This window comes from Chaetodon trifascialis, chromosome 15 (genome assembly GCF_039877785.1).
Source record: "Chaetodon trifascialis isolate fChaTrf1 chromosome 15, fChaTrf1.hap1, whole genome shotgun sequence".
Taxonomy (NCBI): Eukaryota; Metazoa; Chordata; class Actinopteri; order Chaetodontiformes; family Chaetodontidae; genus Chaetodon; species Chaetodon trifascialis.
In genome coordinates this window covers 7,958,877-7,979,974 of record NC_092070.1, presented here as the reverse complement: position 1 = coordinate 7,979,974, position 21,098 = coordinate 7,958,877, and the positions used below count along the sequence as shown (strand labels likewise).

General features: G+C 43.3%; 1 protein-coding gene across 3 annotated transcripts in view; it reads right to left on the bottom strand.

Moving 5' to 3' along the window:
* Positions 1-4,538: 4,538 nt before the first annotated feature.
* Positions 4,539-21,098, bottom strand: part of ntn1b (netrin 1b) — a 42,137-nt gene continuing 25,577 nt past the window's right edge. For all 3 annotated transcript variants that reach the window (XM_070982029.1, XM_070982028.1, XM_070982027.1), the window contains exons 4-7: positions 16,702-16,851; positions 15,169-15,222; positions 12,859-12,933; positions 4,539-7,055 (exon numbers count right to left, since the gene is read on the bottom strand). In XM_070982029.1, coding sequence (XP_070838130.1) covers positions 6,736-7,055; positions 12,859-12,933; positions 15,169-15,222; positions 16,702-16,851 — 599 coding nt within the window. In that variant the 3' untranslated portion in view covers positions 4,539-6,735. The remainder of the gene's footprint in view (positions 7,056-12,858; positions 12,934-15,168; positions 15,223-16,701; positions 16,852-21,098) is intronic.

Here is a 21,098-nt window from a genome sequence, read left to right as displayed (position 1 = left end):
GAATGCAGTGGGGAGGGGCCGGGATGGGTGAAAAATATAGTCGACACCATCCAAAAGCCAAGTGGCTTAATCCTGTATGGAAATGGTAATGAGAAAAAAGAGGACTAACTATGTCTGTGTGCACTCACACTATCCAGGATGGGATGGAGGCCTCTCTAGTGGGGCTTCTCCAGGATGCATAAGAAGAGCCTTTGTGCTCCAATCTAGTAAGCCAGAAATACACCTTTTGAACCATGTGCATGGCAAGAAAGAGGGAAATGGAGAGGCGGTTTGGGAGAGAGTGAATGAGTGAGTGAAGGGGCGGGGGGCTGGGAGGGCTCTGAACGTGTTTGTGTCAAAAGCAGAGGGTGTAATACATTTGTAGTCCTAGCGCTCTGTGTGTGTGTGTGTGTGTGTGTGTGTGTGTGTGTGTGTGCGTGCGTGCACATACATGTTTTTGGCAGTATTTTTTTGTACCTGTTTGTACCCATGCATGTGTGTATGTGGTGGTATCAAGCACCTCTTGAAACCCTCCTTCCATCTCCAAAGGTGCTTCAGGCTTTGTTTCGTGGAGCCCCATTTGCTCATTCTGATGAAGCCTGACTGCGAATGAAGGCTGGGAAGCAAAAGAGCGATCATCGACAGATGGAAGGCGGCGGTAAAAAAAAAAAAAAAAAAAGGAGAGCAGAAAATGCAGCACACCACCTGTTTGTGTGTCTAGATTGCAGTCAAATAGGTGACAAGTGAAAAACAGTTAGCAGGGACGGAGGGGAGCGTGTTGGTGCCTCACATTATGCCTAGCCAAGTTCCAGAGGTTTATTTTGACAGTATTGATTATTGTTTATTTGGTATGTTCTGGCAATCTTCATGGACATTTTCATGAATTGAAATTAGCTCTGCATGTGTAAATCATATGACTGTTTTCTCATCTTTGAGAGAAGCAAAGTAAGCAGGGTATGGAAATACATTTAGTCAGCTGACAAAACACAGAGTTATATTGTTCTCTGTTTAGTCGGGTGCTTAGGAGCAAACAAAACAGCATCTGTGATGCAGCTCTAGTTTTAGGGAGGGTTAAGAAGAAGGAGCAGGAGGCCAAGTGGGCTTCAGAGAAAAACAAAAGACCATGATTGCATATAGTTTTCCAGCTCAAAGTGTTGGTAGTATAGATCTCATGCATGAAATCAGACTTCGAATCTGGTGGGACTTGATTGAAATGATTGAACCTCCCTGACTGAAATGAAATGTGGTGGCACTCAAGCAACGTGAAATGAAGTCCTTCTGTGGCAGTCATGCAGGGCTCGTGTGTGAATAGAGATTAGAATTGGTGGCGCTAAAGGTCCGTGGCTGCTGGGTAATACAAATCAGTCCCTGTGATCCCCTCTGGTGTTCCTCCTTCTTCCCAAACAACTAATCCACTTAAGTATCACAGGCCTCTCAAGCTCTTGGGTAGACCTCAATAATTAGTTTTCACCCTCCCCGTGTAATAAAACACCAATCATAGTCATTAAAACATTGTTCATTTACTCTGAAGTTAATGAATGTCTTGTCAATACACTGTAATTACCTGCTAATTAGACTGTTATTGGACAATCTGAATACCTCCTTTTTCACTTGTCCTTGCCTTTTTTGATGAGGGTGTGTGAATGGGATTAAGCTGTCTGTGACGCTTCCCTTCATTGTGGTCAATTGTTTCAGCAGATTTTCAGGAGTTTTAGGTTCATTCACAGATTTCTGGATTTCTTTTCTGAGACAAAAATAGATAGAAGGGATTTAAATAAACCTGCAGAGTGCGGTTTGTAAAGTAGCTCTGTTGAACATTTCCTTTCTAAGTTGCTTTACTAATTTGTGGCCTCTTGGGTCTAAGGACCTCAGAGTGTACTATAAGTGTCCCCACAGGGTTATAAAATGCAGCTCGGTGCATGGCAGCCACAGAATCTCTGATGTGATGTTGTTTCAACACTGCAGACAGCCGCAGCGGCCTCGTAACACTTAGCGCTTACCTTTCAGGGAAAAACAAGGGGGTAAGGAACAATAAGGAAGAGGCAATAAATCCTAACCCTCCATATGTTTTCATGGGCTCAATCTGACAAAGAAATCAGGCTCCTTTCCATCCTGTCCTCATCAAGAGACATACAGAATACATGCCATGGGAGTTCAAGCCATTTCACTCAATCACTTGCTGTTTCCATTTCCTGGCAGCTGTCAGCACAGCATACAATCAAAAGGCAGAGGGCCACCCTGCCACCAAAGCTAGGACAACCTCAGCGTGTCGCATCACCAGCGCGCGACCTGCCTGACTTTGTTTTCCGAGGAGTTCTCTCACTGTTAACAGGGAGACAATGGCGGCGGAGTGACTGGGGGATTCGTCTGTGTGGAAAGTTCCAAGTTGGTGCTGCCGATGGAAGCCTGACCCCTGCGCTCAGCCTGCTTCTGCGTCGTACGCCTGCCAAAAACTTTGGTCATGTCGTGTCTGTGTGTTTGTTGTTCCAGCTCAGTCTTTGCACATACTGAGAGGGAAGTTCGCACACACCCAGATCTCTTTTCAACTCTCCCATCCCGCCCAAATCATGAGAGGAATCACAGTCCCATAGCGGGCTTGTGCAACAGTTGGCCTTCATAGGCTGGAGAGAAAGTGTTCATGTCCCCGTGAATGACACTGTGATGTCATTGTTACAGAACAGGCACGTTAAACATATAACAACAAAACCTGTCAGAACCCACGCATGCACTCATCCACTGGCCTCTTCATTCTCTCTTCATCCTCTCCTCCGTCAATAGTCAGAGCGGTTTTATGGGTAATAATCCTGGTGGCCTTATATTAATGGAGAACACAGCTTAAACTTTCAGCAGTGACTGCATAATTGGTTGGCCCCTTTGGAGCATTTTGCACTGGGCATTGCGGGAGCAGTATATCAATACCCTGTTCTCGAGCCAACACAGATGGACTCTCATTTGGAGCAGGTTCAGAATTGTGTGTTTTTGCGTAAAAGTCCCTTAGGAATAAGTTAAGGGTTTCCACCGATGCCAAAACCTCCCAGCTACAACAATAACATCTGCGGTTTGGATTAGACACGTTGGTGATATCACCCTTTTAGTAATATGCCTGCGTTATAGCAATCTTACAGCCAGTCCTTATTGTCTGTGAAGTTTATGGAGGCACAGGATCCAACACAAATGATGATGAGCGCTGCAGGACGAAGTTCTTTGGCTGCAGCTAATGTTTGAATTCATGTTCTTCTAGCGCTTAACTGTTGGCTTCACATTTTTAATGTCACACTGACAGCTTCCCTTTAGAGACATATTTTCTGCGGTTGAAAAAGTTCTCAAATCATTTACTTAAGTCAATATCAACATGACAAAGGGACAATAACAGGTGAAAAGAAAAAGTGCTGCGCTGTCTTTCTTATGCATTCACACAAATCACACTGTTTTTCAGATACAGATAAATAATTACAGGGTGTCCTTTCACAATAGCTGCTGATGGGAAATCTAACCATCTGTGGCAGTTTCACTTAATTAAAAAAAACAAAAAAACAAAACTTGATCAGAACCTTTAACATAACAGTGAAAAAGTGCCAAAGAGAGACTGCTTTATTTCACTGTTATAAAGAAGCTTTCTCACACATTTTTATGCTTGGCCTTGATTATACTGTATACAATGAAAGTATGTTTATTTGGCTCATTAGTAGATTGTGATCTGATGATGTGATGGGATGTAAAATTGCATCTTCGTTCCCTCAGACGTCAGCTTTGATGGTTGGATGATCCATTGATCCATGTACTGTATTTTAGCACCATTTTAAAAGCAGAGCTGTTCTATGGCTATCACTTTAAAGGCAACAACAATAATGTAAATTGTCCTCAGTTTAAAATAAATGATACCATTATAAATGTCATTGCAATATCGACAGTACCAAGTGTCAAGTTGTTTTTCTTGGCTTGTTATGAAATAGGTTTTAAAAAAAAAAAAAGGCTTAAATAATTAAGTAATGTTATGTAATTCACTCATCCCCTGAACCCTCTGAAAAAACAAATATGTTATTACCTAACCTCTTGTCTTCTTACCTTGTACTTACATATGCTACCTTATATGTACCCAATAAGTGCTCTATTAATATTTTGGATATATAAAATAGTTGCACTTACATGTATGTGTGGACATGGATCTAACCTACAGTATTATTAAAAATGTCCTGCACTATACTTTACGTTCGTGGGTTTATTTTATTCATAATATCTGAGGTTTAATGTTTGATTTTGTTGTAGGGCTAACTCATTAATATACTGCTGACTAGTGCGAGCATCGTTTTGTACTCCAAAAGTTCCTAAAGTGAGTATAACTGACAAAACGTGAGGCAGGAAGAGCTGATGATTCAAACTTGTGCTGGAGCACATTGAGTTCATACAGTCACAGTCATTTAAAGGTCTGCGTGTGGTGTGTTGCAATGTTACGAAAATAACGACACTTTTTGATTCCTGGAGGAGAAAAGAGTTAAAAACGTAATTTCAGCTGGGATCATCCTCAATTTGTTTCTTCTTCTTTTTTTTTTTTTACACAGCTTTATTTCAGATGAATTAATTTTCAGTTCTACCAGGCTGTTCAAAAGCCAAACACGTATCTATACTTCTCATTACAGCCATCTACAATTCAATGCAAAAAAGTAAAAAATAAAAGGTCGAAAATAAAAACCACAAAAGCCACATTGGTTCATGTGTCATTAAATATATTCATTTGTGATAAACATAATATATTAGTATTACAAGACATTACACAACCATTTGCAATGGACACTGCTAAACAACATTTACAAGCCAATGTATAAACATGAGCAGAGATAATTATTCAGATATAATATTTATGGAGAGCAGAAGTCTGGTAGGGAGTACCTTTCTGCAAACGCCTGCAAGTGTGTCAGTACAGATGTGTTGGCAGAGACTTTAGGAGTGCGTTGTAGTTTTCAAAGACAGTATGATGCACAGAGCACTGAAGTGTACCCTCGTATTTATATGTGTGTGTGAACGTGTGTGTATTTGTTCCTGCGTGTGCTGTGTATGGTTTTGTGCATTCATAGCCTCTCTCTCAATGTGGGAGAGTGTGTGTGATCTTCCGGGTGCTCACTTAAACATGAGACATTCATTTATTTGTCTTTCCATTTATTAAGCCTCTAGTATTTAAAACTCTGGTTAAGTTCACATGATGATAGCTCTAGTTAATGTTTAACAAAAAAATGTAAAAACTAATACTATACAGCTATATAACATGTGGACAATCGCTCATGCCTTTTTGTCGAGTACCTGTCTTGATAATGGAATCCATTCCTCAAAAAGTCACTGAGAGGTGACGAACATTTGACACAGCGTGCTGAACGCACTGTACAATAAACATTTGTGATATTTTATCACTCCACAGGTTATTTTCCCACAACACTGAATACTGTATACAAATTAAATGTGTACATAATTCACAATCGTTGTTAGCTATCAATCAGCTACAGTAAATAGTGAGCATGCATTATGTCAGTGGTATGAGGATTGCTTGATAGGTCGATATTCTCCTTTTTTTTAATGAAGTGAGAGGGTTCCCTCCATCGGTTCTCTCACTCGCAGATGTTTGGGAAATCCAACTCACATTCAATCCTTTATTAGAAAAGAACATTAAATTCTGAGTTATCTGTAGCTGTGACAACACCGTCAACCAGAAACATCAGTCCATACACAATAGTCATCAGTGAGGCGAGCAGGGTTTGAACTACACAGCTTTTTTTTTTTTTTTGCATTATATGGTACAGTATGGGATTTTCACTCTTTTTGGATGCCACTCTAAAAATGTGAACATATCTCATATGTTCTAAAACTTTTGACTAGTAAAAATAAGTGCATGGTTGACATGTCTACTCTACATCTAGTTGATGCTACAGCATCGTCTACTAAAATAATGCCTATGTATGCACGCATGGTTACTTTACATTGCAGAGGTCACAGCCACATCATACTGTTGATATATCAATAGCTCTGAGCAAAGACTTGCTTGTGATGTGAAAGATGATCATTATACAGAACGAGCAGAGGATCATTATGGCATTTTGTTCCCGCAAGACGAGTTGTTTCACTGAGGTAACACTCACATATGAGCAGGGCGCTCTCAGGAAAAATGGCACCTATTACGTTTTCCACAGTTATGAATAATTTCACAATTCTCCACTTTCAGCTGTTGAAAAAGTTTATCCAAAGTTTGGCAGGTTACAAGAGCAACGTATCATACATGAGTGGAGTCCCTCAATGCCATGCAGTGTCTCTTCATTTATCTAGATAATGCTTTACACAGCACAGTGGAAATAGATCCTCTTGAAATTCAAAATGGTGATACAGTAGATGCATTGCTCTTTACAACAACGGAACAACGGACTATGAAAAACAACGGCATCATCGGTAAAATGGTCAGGATGTGACTTATCGGTAACATTAGGTGCAAACTCTGCAATTACACAACAAAACAAATTTTGAAAGATGAACAGACAGAACAATTGTAGAATGAGCTCCTTCACAAAAGTTCCTAAAAACACTAAACTCTTCGCTCCACCTCAGAGCAGCAGCACTCAGTCATTCCTCCATCTCTCCTACTTTTCACCTGTGTCGTTCTATCTTGTACTCTTCCAGTTTATTTTTTTCATTCATCCTCTCCTCTTCCTTGCATTCACCCCAGTGGAGACCCTCCACCTCTTCCTCAATCTCTCTCTCTCCCCTCTCCAGCAACTTTTAGCACTTTCCCCGTTTGTCACGCTGTTGGAACTTCCTCAGCCGGCGACCCCACAGGTCCTTCCAAGGGATGAGCAGGCTTCCTTTGTCGGCCACCACGCCGCTCTGCCCAGGGGAATCGTCGTCTGTACCCAAGAGCAGGTACTTCCTCCCTGGTTTGATCTTTGGGCATTTGCAGGCCACATCCTTGGCGCGCACCCACAGCAGCTGGTCCCCGCGGCGGATACGGTGCTCACCTTGTTTGTAAACCGAAATGATGTTGACGGTGAACTTCCACCACTCGCCTGCCTTGTCTCCTTTTAGGACGTGGACTTGAACAGCTGATGGAGGAGAAGAGAAAAGGCGGGGTTAGATTACTTACATGACTAAGTGGTTCATATCATAAACTAGTGATTCCTAAACAGGGATACTTGCACCCCTTGTACCCCTGGGAATACTGTATGTGCCCCTGGCTCTGGGTAAATACTGTCCACATAGTCTGTCGGATGTCCAATTAGACCAAAAGCCCATTTGTCTGATAATCTCTTATCATGAAACCAGAAGTCTACTGCTCCAAAGGGTTAACCCTAACCCTAACCCCATTGTTCCAAAAATACACACTCTAGCTGGAGTTTTTTGCCCTTAATATCTTGTGAATTTGGACATGCAGGAAAGGGCAAAGTAAGGTGACCTTCAGTGTCACGGTAACCATAATTAACATGTGGTTAAATGGTCGCAGTCTGGTAAAGTTTTGACATCAAAACTGTTTGTTCAAGTTTGGGACCATGGGTAGGTTAGTTACATCAGTAAGTTACTTACCAGAGTGTCTATATTTGGAACAATGCGCCATTGGAGCAATGGACTAATGGGGTTTTGGAATAATGGGCCGTTGGAACAATGGCATGGCACCAATATATCCATATTCTAAATTAGTTTTAATGGGCAGATTCCACGGCTAAGTCACATTCCTACTTAGCTAAAAGTAGTATATAAATAGTTTAAACAGTTAGCTGAAAGTAATGGATACAAAGGTAGACCTACAACCTCCAGCTTTTGCCATTTCAAGCCGCAGTAGTATGAATGCAAACTCAATTGTTTGGGACCAATAGTATGAAAGAAAATTGAATTCAATTCAATTCAAATGAACACATTTGGTGTTGATGAAGGGGGATTTGAAACCACTGACACAAACTCTAACACCTTTTTTAAAGTGTTGGCATCTGTCTGAGGTAGCAGACAGATGCCAACACTTTTACACAACATTATATAAAAGGTCCAATAAAACCTGTTGTATAAACGTGACCTAGAAATGGTCGACTTTATTTTGTCACCGGTCCCTCCCTTCACCTCTGACCTCCGACCTTTCCTTGTTGTGCTCTTGAGCGTACTCCCTATTACAGCAACTGTTGCCATAGCACTCCCTGTGTGAGGACATCTGACAGCAACCTTAGCTGTGAGGGGCAGAGAAGCACTTTTCCTTCAGGTGGTCAGGCTGACTTTGAGGAAGAAGAGGTTGGTATTGGGTACTTTCTTCAACAATAACTGTACAAGGGAATTTTTGTAGAAAAATTACACATCTGCAAACAATATAAGTGCTGAAGCAAATCTTTTCCAATTGGTCTATCAGGTGTTAAACTGAACATCTGAACGTCTGAACATTGGTAACCTCAGGCTACATCAAGCTAAACCTGGTAACTATTGGAACACCACTTGAAACAGATATTTTCATACCAGGAAATGAGTAAGGCTTCCTTTGCAGAAGCTCCCCTGCACGGATTCTCTGTCAGATGAAGCCACTATGACTTCATCTCACTGATTACAACAAGAAGCAAACAGCTCAACAGCGAAAGAGCCAATCTGTGCTTGAAGTGAGGTGTTTTACCCCACGGGTTTAGGAAGGAATGTGCTATTATCGTTTGGCCACAGTGTGTATCTGTGTGGGGGTTTTACTAATTGTGAAAATTAATTGAATGTGGAGAAGACTGGATTAGATGATTGGAAAGACTGAAACAATCAGCTGAATATGCATTTAACAAATCTTATTTGTCTTATATCTATAACTAATTGAATTCTTGAACGCTTAAACCATTCCTGTGTGTTTTGTTGTACGTTGTGGGGGCATGTGACTCTTGCAAGTTAACAAAATACCTTTGTAATAATGTCCAAATTGCATTTCCTTCTTAAGTTATTCAACTAGCTAGGTAAATTAGTTTTTCTTTTCCTTTCTGGCTGAACGTGATCACTTTCGGTGTTCATCAGTCGTTCCCTACTACTGCCAAGAATGAGGAGAACCGGAGGAGTGGGGTGTTTGAGTGTGTGAGTCAATGCATGGTGTGAGCAAATTGCACACAATTTCAGAAGAAAGAAGGTTTGTTGGGCTGAGTAGAGCGAGCTCTCACAGTCCTGCCATTCACTGCAGCCCTCTCCTTCATCCAGACACATAAAGGGTGTGTGTGTATGGGGGGGTTGGTGGTGGGGTGGGGGGTGGGGGGGCACTATTTGTCTTCCCAGCCACAGAAAAAGTTCCAGGAGAATCGGGATGTGTTTCCGACCTCATGAGCTATCCGGGTTCTGCTCCCAGAGCCCCATCCAACTTCACAGCGTGAGAATCCAGTGGAGATAGCGCTCTCCTCTCCGGCCCGAGGAGGAGACTCGGTTACGGCTCAGTCTCTCTGTCAGTGTCTGCCTGTTTTTCCTTTCTCTCTCAAGTATGTTCTCAGTCTGTGCCGTGTATTTAAACACACACAAATCCCCCCACACACACCTTCTGCCACTTGGTTTGAGCTAAATAGACACCAGGGAGAGACTGAGAGGACAGGGTCAAACAATCTAGTACAAAATAGTGCACGCTGACACTGTTTGGTGAGACAGACAGTGACAGAAGAGATGTGTGAGATGATCCTGCACTTATGCCATGGCTGCCAACCAGGCCTCCTTCACTGCCAAGCTTCCAACTGGGTGTATCTTCTTCAGGCAGTGTGCTGAGGCTTGACACTGCATGCTACCAACAAGCAAAGGGCTAATGAAATTAGAGCTTGCTTAATTACCGCACTGAGGCCCCTGTCCCCTCTGGTTATCAGCTGAGTGAATGATCAGGGACCTGTTACCCTTGGGTGAGCACAGAGGGGTGGCCGGGGAGGCTGGGGGGCCCTGCCTTTGAGCACTCTCCCGGAGCGTCAGTAAACACGCGGCCCTTTGATTCATTGTCCTCCTGGTGGCAGGGAGAGGGAGGGTGCGTGTGTGCAGAGGCGGGTGTCAGGCGAGAATATAATCCCTTTGTGCCCACTGTCTCCGTAGCTACGGCAGTGATGAAAAACAAAAATTGAATAAACAAAACATATTTCTTTCTCTCCGGGGTGGCAATCCGTCACCGTCTGCCTAATTTACCACCTGTTTGTGCCCTGAGGAATGCTCGGTGCCGGCAGAGCGCACAACTGTGTTTAAACAGAGGGCCCCTTCCCGTGACCCCCGGGGGCCTGCATCACCACTCACACATGGGGGTTGTGGCCCCCAAGAACAGAGAGGAGCCCCACAAAAGCAAGGCGACAGGCCTGAGAAATGAATTATGCAGAGGCAAAGGGAATGCATGCTAAGCAATGATGTCTGCCATACTGCCTCAGCGTGGCTCAGGCAGAATCATCTGCTTCCAGACTTTTTAGAGGAACTTCAGAGAAAACCAACAGGAACCGCCCGCTTTGCTTGAATCAGCCTGACTGATTTATAGACGCAGGGCCTGTCTCAGCGCTGATGATTAAGATTTAAATCAGTGGAAATATGAATAATGGCTGCATTTGGCTTCCCAGCAAAATGCAACAAATGGCCTGAATTACTGTCTACTCAGCTGTAAGAGGGAGTTAAATATATTTATCCAATTCTCAGTTGGATGCCATTTGAAGAAATATAAAGCTGTTTTCCTGACAGACTGATGAAGTTTCACAGATGATGATTTTGAATGAGAGACAAGTTAGTCATCTCTGACGGAAATGATATGTTCGAGTATAGCAAAGAGTGATGAACGCTTACTACAACTGGTTAATGCACACATTTACATGAACTGCCCAGAAACACACTCTTACTTTGTGTTTAGTGGATAAAATACTTAATAGAAAAACCTTGTGTCCTGGTCCTGTCCTGTGTAACCTGCATCTTTGCGGTTTACAGATGTAGATCCACCGATAACAGATAAACTATTATATTGTGATGATTAATGGTGCAGGAAATCCAAAAAACAGAGTGGATCATTTGCCATGTGAGTGAAAGTAGAGCTACACAGTGGGATAGTGCGAGGGAAGAAAAGTATTCTACTGCTTCCTCTGTTGTACCCTTATATCCTCCTGTGCTGGAATCATAGCTGTGATGCTCCTCTATTGTTGTGGTTTTGTGTGAAGGGTAACAGACCAGTATCATCAATCATTAAAACATCACATTTCCTTCTTGTTCCAAATTGTTGATATGTGAGACACACCTGTCTTTGCTGTCTTCTGGTGGGTCCACTCATTTAATATATCATTTCAGACCCTATAACATGATATTTATTTACCTGGCACAGCATTGTCAGACATATTTCAGCTGCACCACTTGTTCTGTGGATTCAGTGACAACATAATGTGATTGCTGTGTGTTTTGGCTTCTGCTATCAGTTTGGGATTTGCTCTGAAACGTCTAAAAGTTTTGCCAAATGCCTCAAGCTGACTGTGCTGAACAAAGCTTATCCACAATACTCGTGCGGTCTGTTCCTCTTCGACAGGCTCTGCGGGGTCCTCAGGGATGCAAGTCTACCATATGTTTACCATAGTTCAGACATCCACACTTTGACTCTTTTATGACTGGTCAGAGGTGAGATGCTGCTGGGCGGGAGAAGCGGACAGAGACAGGAGGTGCAGAGACATTTTACTCAATACGGTACGTTACACGGAGGATACGCGACACATCTTAGGCAATTCTCAAAGTAGACGCCACACATTGTTAAAAACCACCTTCAGGAAATACTCATTTGTGTGAGTTACCAGCACGGTCATAATCCAACTGGGGTCACTCCTCTGTACTCATTTAAAAAATACCTTGAAATTTGCAGATATATATTTGCTATCTTGCCAAGAGTTAGAGGATAAGATAGGATTAGCCTAGCTTGGCATAAAGGCTGGAAACAGGGGGAAACAGCTATCATGGCTTAGCTGAAAGGTAACAAAATGTACCTTTTAGTACCTCCACAGGTCACTAATTAATATGTTATATCTCGTTATATTTTTTGGTCAGGAACAGTTGGCAACCACTGAGTCACTGCTGCCAGCCAAGAAGTAGTCCCATACATAACCCCTGTAAAACGGCACTGATGGTACTCTTAGGTATGTTGCACAACCTTTGCTCAGAGCCAGCTGTTTTGTTCATTTCCAGTCCATATGCTAAGCTAAGTTAAGTAGCTGCTGACTGAAGATCTGGCAAGGGCCGAAGCTAAATCTATAGCTCATTTTGACAAATGTGGTCAGATTCTGTTTGGTCCCAGCAGGGCTGAGCTCCATCCTGTCGATTCCATCCTTCTCTGTGATCGGAGTTTCACAAAATGTTCACAAAAGGTGCTTTGACTTGCTTATCTTTACACTATATTCTAAATGCTGTATGACTGTACAAGCATTAAATAGTGATTTGATCAGGGGTAAACACTACCTGCTGACTCCCGTTAACAATGATTCCTGAACATTTGCATCAAGAACCTCAACTGAGAAGTGTCATTGAGGACACCTGTACTGTGTGACCGATCAGCTGTGTCAGCACACAGAATGAGCGGTTTCAAGAGACAGAAGGTTGGCAGACAGTCATAACGTCCTGAAAAGCTCAGTGTTCGCTGTCCAGACTTCAAAAATGATCCACTCTGAAGAATGTTTTTGAGAGCATCCATGTTCATGGGTAGGAATTGTCAGCTTGGTGTGTATAGAAGCCCACAAAGAGAGAAAATATATGTTTTCACATTAAGCTCTATTTGCGGACATTGCCTCAGGCTGAGTAAGTAAGCCATCACAGAAACATGGAGAGCAGCAGCAGGGTGTGGATCGGCTTTGCTCGGGATCTGATTAATTGAGACATCTGACCTCTTGACTGCTGGCTGACGTCTGGCGGCACACATTCCTGCATATTGGACTCACTCACCATAGTCTTTTTTACAGTACTTCTTCATGGTGATCTTCATCTTTCCCTTGGATGCTTTACAGTGAGAGTCGCAATCTTGGTGAAAGAGGTGAGAGACAAAGAGAGAGTTAGATTTAGCAATAAAAGGCCTCCCACTATAAAAACTGTGTTTCGGCATCGTCAGGCCAGGCTCCAGCTAAATGGCCTTTAAATGTGGTCCCTTGTGTGACTACACTATTTGTGCCCCAGGGTCTCCATGATGCCTTCAAAGTGTCACTGTGAAATGGATTATAGCTTACACAGATCCTCCTGTGTCTGTCAACACACTCCTACTATACTTCTCCCAAATTTTCCACTCCAGCCTGCTCCCTCGTCAGTGTCCTGGCATGCATTGTGTGCACTCTGAGGGCTACAGAGGTCGCCCCTGCACAAAAAAAGGTCACAAGGGGGAAATCAGCTAGCGACCCACCAAAAATTAGCAGGGACCCCCAGCAGCATCTAAGCCACATAAGGTGAGAAAGTGAATTACACTGGTTGAGGCTAAATGTTCTGTGGCCCCCAGAGAAAGAAGCTCACAGACTTATGATTAATGCCTTAGCGGTATATGCTACACCAGTGTATGTGCACCTGGGTTAGCTTGCCAAAGGTCTTATTGATGGCCGCTGCAGTCGCGCTCTCACTGTGCCAGGTACCTTTTGTCATGAGGGAGCTGGTGGTGTGACCAGAGGCCAAACTGAAAAATTGAAATTATTTGTTCCCTCCACTTTCCACTGACTGACACAAATTGGAACCAGATCATTTCTTGAGTGCTGCCCCCCTCCCACTCCGCCTCTCCCAGAGCAATAAGCCTTGTGCTCTTTTCTGGGGGGGGTGGGAAAGCTGGGCTGGGCAGTCTGAAGAGAAAGGAGGGGGCAGCTGAGAGAGAGAGGGGACCTTTCAGCTTGCCTGAATATGGACAAACTTCATTATTTCTTCCAGCCCTCTGTCCAGTCTTCCCCTTTCTTCCCCATTATACTCTGTGTGAATGAGGTTGCCTGGGTAATGATCGAGGAAGAAAAAAACGCCCCTCTCCTCCCTCTCAAAAAAAAAAAAAAAAAAGAGCGGTTTGGGACGTGGGATGAGGATCGAATTCATGTATGTAGAGAAAGCATTTCTGGTGGAATGTCGGGCTGCTTTCTGGGGTGGAGGGAGAAATAAGAAAAGAGGAAATCCCAAAGTAAATGAATTTGACGAGTCCATATCGAGCATGCCTGATTTCCATGTAAATGAAGTGCTGAGGGCGGGGGGCCTCTTTATCTCCCGCTGGCCCCTGGGGGCCTTTATCATACCACCCTTTGATAGCTGACGTTGCCCATTAGCCCCTTAGCGCAATCGCCGCACTGGGCCATTACACCCACAGCTCTCATTAAGGTCCAATCTCCTGCTGCGAGGACAAACACCCTCTTTGTGTGTCTCTGCAGCAGTGCCACGTTCATTCTGCGGGGTCCCTAAGGACCACACTGCTCCTAATTTGGAGGGTGGTGACTGTGTGGAGTTTCTGACAGGAATCCAAACTCCACACAGCCTCGGCAGTCACTATAGTAGGAAGTGGGACTCACAACAAAGCTGAATGAAGTCAGTGGCGCCACTCTCATCAGACACTGATCGATGATCAGAAGTGACCGGGTCTGTTTAACAAAAACTTCATGTATCATGGTAAAAACAAACTGACACACTGTCATTTAATAAATACCTAAACAGCTAAGACAACAGGTCTACAGCCTGTTTACTCTTGGCTAATTTCCTTAATAAAAAGTAATCAAAATCAGCCATTAAAGCACAGACAAAGAAAATATATGAAAGAGGCAGGTCAATATTTTCATTGTACATCGTCTCATGTCAGCAGCCCAACATGGAGACCCTTGTCAGAGCACATGAACAATGGAGTTGGGCAGGGCTTCACCGTCGGCACAGCCAGCCTTGATTGAAATACAAACTGGTGCAAATGAAGCATGTAATCAGATTAGGGCTGAAACCCTGGGGAGGCTGCTGGGCAGGCTGGGAATACAGGCAACAAGGCCACAGGGAGCACTGGCAAAATATCTGGAGTTTACATCAGCGGCAGGCAGACCTCACTGACTGTGTTTAGTTGAGGAGTGAGACTGTGAGTGCCTGAAATAACATGCATGTGCTGGAAATGCACATGCACTTCAGTTAAAAAAAATGAAGCACACAATGATAAAACAAAAAAACACACATTAAAGCACATCGTGAAAACACAAGTTTAATTCAAGAGATGTTTGTGTTGTTTTGCTGTTCTGCAATCAGCAGAATGTGTCCAGCGTCACTCACCTGATGGCTCCTCGTAGCTGCTGTAAGTTGCTGTTGGAGATGCAACCGGGATCTCTGTGACAAAGAGAAGAATAGATGCAGCTTTAACATTGCCATCATATTGCAGCGCAAACTGAATAAAACTGGTCTAGTGAATGATAGCTGATTCTGACACACAGATGTGCTGAGAGTGCGTATCAAGCCTGCGAGTTTCCTATTAATGTTCTGTTCCCTCCTGATTGTGGTATGTTGTACGTGCAGAGAGCCAAGGCCGCCAGTCTTGTTAAAGTCTTAGCTGGCAGGGAGTGAGATATCACAAAAATTTAATATCATACTATTAAAACCAAAAGACATTATCTCAAAAAATATACGAGAAACCAAATATATTCCACTCTTCGAGAAGCCCATTTCCTCCAACTTTTACACCACATTTGTTACCTTCCCAACAAAATTAAAGAAATCCTATTCCAGCAGGTTCACAGGTTTAAATTATTGTTGTGGGTTCTGGCCAAACATATCAGTCTGCAGTCCATGGAGACCATGTCCAATTTCCACACATGACGTTATCAGAAATGTCACCCCAGTAACATAGTGGACAATTGTTAGTGTGTACATGTCTTCCCAGACATCGCTGTTATCTTATCTGTTCATGCCAGCCAGCTACTTGATGCTCCTCGCTAAAGCAGCTACCAGCGACCCATCTCTGCCTCTGTGAGGGGTTGGCGTTTATTGCCAAGGGCCTGGAATCTGCAGGCAGCAGATACAGCTAATAAACATATCAGCCATCATTCCCTTGGACTCATTCTGGGGATTTATTGTGAGACAGACTGTTAACGGTGCTGAAGGCACACAAGGCCATGTTAGGCGAACTCTAATGGTCTGTTTATGCAGGCTGTGGTTTAAACAGGCAAATATCTGTCCAAAATCTCTTCAAAACACACAAGATGAGCGTGAGCCATGAAGTCATGCATAACAAGCATGTCCTCCTGTCCTTTTCAGGTCCTATCCTGAGGTAATTATCAAGATTGGCTATTGCTGATGGAGTCTAGGTATCAAAGCTTAAGGGATGGACACGGCAGTAATTTAAACATTTGAAGATATCACCTTAATGGAACCGTGTGGGTATAGTGAGCCACCTTGACAAAGTTTGAGAGAACAGAGAGTTTAAAAGGGCGCTATTGTAGCTTATTAGCTGTGTGTCACCATCAACTTTTTTCAGAGTCGCTTGTACAGTGGCTTTTGTTCAAACTTATTGTCCCGTTAGCATCCAAGCTAGTTTTCATGCATGACGAAGCCATCAAACAGAATGATATACAGCAGCTGAAGGGACTTTGTCACAGCTCGGCAACCAAAGGGTTTTCTTTTGAAAGACTGTTTTTCTCATCTATAAATTATCGGCCTATGTAAGAATGATTTGTTAACAATCAATAATGGTGAGTGTTAACAATTCAGGCTATAATTTGTGCATCCCTCATTAAAACCACTGCACCAGAAGCACCAGAAGAGGCTGCTGCTTGTGCAGTTAACACAGATTAACGATCTCTGGGTCCTTACTGATGCAGGGGGCAATGGGAGAGCGGCTCTGCTGGTAGCCCTTGGCACAGCGGTTACAGGTGATTCCTGTCACTCCGTCCTTGCAGGGACATTGGCCTGTCGTCTGGTTACATGTCTTCCCTGCTGCTCCAACTGGATGGCAGTCACATGCTGTGGAGGGAAAGGAGAAAAAGAAGAGCCCAGGCACATCAAGCTAGACTGTACCCAAGTAAACAACTAGCAATTTAAAAAATGAGAACATGAGTGGTTTACAAAACCAGTGCCATTACAAAACAAATATCAGCTTTCAAATGACTACATTATGTCTCTACTCTGTCCTCGACTGCTGACTCTACATATTCCATACAATAAAAAGTAATCTTAGCACTAAAACCTAGTGAGAAATCATTCACATTAGAGGAGGCTGTTCTCCTTCCAGACCATCACAGATGGGGAACTGGGCCTTGCACCAGCATAAAACCTCAATCAAATTACTCTGCTTCCCTCCACCCATAATGAGCATAGGATTCTTCATTAGGCCTGTTCTGGAAGGCATGCAGAAGAGTAAATAACTTGATTAATTATAGAATTTCCCTATCTCTGCACATTATTGGCCCGCTAGGTTTAAAGCATAATGTATGTGGGTATGCGTTTTGCGTGTGTGTGTGTGTGTGTGCTGGGGAGTGCATGCGTCTGTGAGCTTCTTGAGAGCAGGCTTTGTGTCCTCTGCACCGTTTTGATCAGACAGGCTGTGTGCTCTTCAGATTGAGTTTCCAATGTAAAGCTTTTTGGCAAAGAGTTCTTTGCAAATACTGCCTGAATAATGTTTCCCATTAACGGACGAGTGGAACGCACTTCAAAGTCTGTTTAAGCTGTTAGTTGGGGAGATCGCAAGTTAAATGTGAGAAATTCGTTCTCTGTGTGTGTGTGTGTGTGTGTGTGTGTGTGTGTGTGTGTGTGTGCCCTGCCAAACATTTACCATAAAGCCAGTGTTTGAAGTGGAAGCCCAGCCTCCCTATTAGCCCTGCATGTGTTATATGTACTAGCAGAGTCATTTGAAAATTGCTTGAAGTGGTCCAGTAGAGGTTGGAGTTGCTTTTAGTTGGAATTTATGGCGCTTCATGAACATAACAAGATGCTTATTAAATCTTTTTTTGAAAAGGTCTAACTTCTTTGTTTTTGTTCTGCTTGATTTGTGCCATAAAAGCTTCAAATGCACTTGGTATTTGTTGAAATGAAATCAAATGGTAACATCTTTAAGGATCCAGTTCGTTTCCTCGGAGAATTCAATACGAGTATGATCTGTGCATAAAAATGAAGGCGGGCTGTTACATGGAAACTACAAATACAACAAGATAATCATCACATAACACAGCTGACAATAAAAATGAAATGAAGACATCACGAAGTGAAGACTTCAGGCCGTCTGAACCATTTCTAAAAACAAGGCTTTCTTTTCTCTGCTACTGCTACAGCGTTTATCTCCCAAAAATCAATGAAATAAAAACCTGAAATGTAAACTCTCCCTCTGCTCGTCATGTTTATGCCGTGGGCGTCACCTTCTAAAGCTTTTACAAATAATATCTCCAGAGCTGAGCAATTAAATTCACTGTAACATGATTATGGAGCAGTCTGTGATACTTATTTGCCTTTTTTCTTTTTTTTTCTTTTTTTTTTTTACATAAGAATAGCTTTAAATACCACTATAATACCAATACCAATACTGACATTTGTAATAAGGTAAATAACTAAAAGTCCAGCATTCAAGCAGAGATTTACTCAAGAGTATGCTGTATGGTTCACTCCATAGCTTTAGATAAGGACAGTAATTGATACTACTACTACTACTACTACTACTACTACTACTACTACTAATGATAATAATAATAATAATAATAATAATAATAATAATAATGAAAGAAATTGTGATTGAGCACTTGCATTGAGTTACCTGTGAGCTGGTGGATCACAGGCTAGCTCAGACTTTGGCTTTCTATCAGGCTAAAGCCAGAAGCCACGTAGCTTAGCTTAGCATGTCGTTCCTGGCCTGATTTTCTTACTTTCGGACAGAGCCAGGCTTGCTGTTTCCAGTCTTTGTGTTCAGCTGCGCTAAACGTCTGCTGGCTTCATATTTACGGACAGTGGCATCAATCTTCTCTTGTAACTCTCTGCAACATGTCCAACTGTTCCTTTAAAAAGCTGCATTAAATATAAATAACGTTTGCAAGCAATAAAATATTGGAATGGTGCTCAGTTTTTTGTTTTTTTTTTTTAATCAAAACTTGCACTGACAGGTAGACTGACAGTATTTCACACCACGGAAGTCTCAAACATCCTCTCATGCAAAACCACAGCAAACTGGAGACATTAATTAATTTCAGCCTGCAGTGGGGGGCCTGTGGAGCTGAATGGTTGCTCAGGGGTTCTGAGGAGTGCGGTGCAGTGAACCATGTACCAGCTTCATCTCTGTGGACTCGCTGTGCCTAGTTAAAGGCTTACACTGCCAAACGTATGGGGGGGCGGGGAAAAAAAACAAACTGTTAGGGGCGGGGGGGGGGGGGGGGGGGGGGCGTGCACTATGGTTCTCCAAGATGTTTACACTGCGCTTGATGAGGGGTGAAGTTGTTAATCTGGGAAATAAAGCATGAGGCATTCCACGCTGCCGCTGGAGATGGAGGCACTGTGTGGTGCAGAGGAGCCATTTTTCTCACTAAACCTTCAAACTATTAAGGAAATCATTGAGAGGACATTTTGTTGAGATGTGGAGTGTCAGTGAAGGAGGGGGTTAAGGAATGGGGAATGAAAGCAGACTTCCTCCTGGCTGTGTTGGCACAGCGCTGTATTTCCTGTCCAACAACAGCAGAGCGGGATGGTTGGCTGATTTGAACAATAAATATAGCGGTTTCTAACTGATGTCACATTGCCCTGTTTTTGTCACCTGAGGAGAAAGGCAGCAATCAGGCTGTTTGGGTTTGATCCCAGAGCTGGGTATATGGGGGGGCTTGAACGTTTCAGGGGACTGATCCAGCTGTTTGGAAAGACTTTGCAGAGATCTATGGATGTTGCTCCATCATTAGGCAAAGTGAACCTCTACACTAACCTGCCCCAGCTCCCTCCCCCTCAACCTAACCACTCCTCAAATATAGCTTGTGAAAACGTATAGGATGGCAGAGTGAAACAATGCTGCAAAGAAGCATTTGTCTTTTTTTCGGATGATCCATCAAGCTTGTGTTCAGCACAACACTGCCACATGCAGTAAATCAATCCCAGCGTTCTGTTTGGGAGTGATCCCTGACTGTCTCTGATGTAAAACACCCAACTCTGAAAACGCCTTTGTAGGCCCTGAAGCTCATGGCTTTTCTTTCATTTCGTGCAAGTTGAAGGAGTCTGTGTGTGTGTGTGTGTGTGTGTGTGTGTGTGTGTGTGTGTGTGTGTGTGTGTGTGTGTGTGTGTGTGTGTGTGTGTGTGTGTGTGTGTGTGTGTGTGTGTGTTGGGGGGGACAGGAAATATCATGTTGCTGTTCCTGTGTTTAAATAGCCAGCGGTGTACCAGGGATGGGGGCACCGGAGGATAGGCATCCTGAGACCCTGTCAGCAGCCAATCATAGCTCAGCGGTGGATGTTGCTCAAGACCACAATATGTGCATCTGCCCAAAGTCACTCATTTGTCATTAGTATGTGGTCAGAAATTGGGATGTGAATGTACAATAAAATCCAATACTATTAAAAGCAGTAAGTCCTGCCATAAAATGACATTTGAAAAAGGCTTTCTTTGGTTATGTTTCCCCATATAAACAGCTCTAAACAGACTGTCACTTCAAAAACAACGACAATCATCCCACATTAACATTAATGTTTGTCAATGCTTGTAGGCAAACACACTGCGGCAGACAGAGACAGTATTTTGTGCATCTGTGGGATGTTTTGCCGGTGAGTGTATAGCCGGGGTGACTGAGTGACAGCAGTTTGTTTGCTCAGGGCCTCGGAGCCTGTCTTTACTCCCAGAGGAGCCGCGAGACAGAAGGAGCTCAGCTTTTGTCTCTCCACACATTAATCCTTAGCCGCTTGCTCTCAAACCTGACATATGCGCTCACACCTGTGTGTGTGTTGTTTTTTTGTACCTGTGCACTGTGTTGTAAGTATGAATAGAGGAGCGGGACGATTAGCGAGTTGTTTCCACTGCTCTGTTGGGTGGATCAGCTCACACCTCTGTTCTGTTTGTTCTGTTTGTCTTGTCAGGGATCCACGGAGGACCCCGAATAGCTCGAGAGCTGCACGGGTCAATTCACAGACACCGGGACAGGTGGGCGCTTTTCTCCACAACTTTTTAAAGAATTCCTTTAATACCTGAAGAGTGAAAGACGCAGTGGTGGAAGAGGTACACAAAACCTTTACTCAGGTATAAGTAACAATACCATG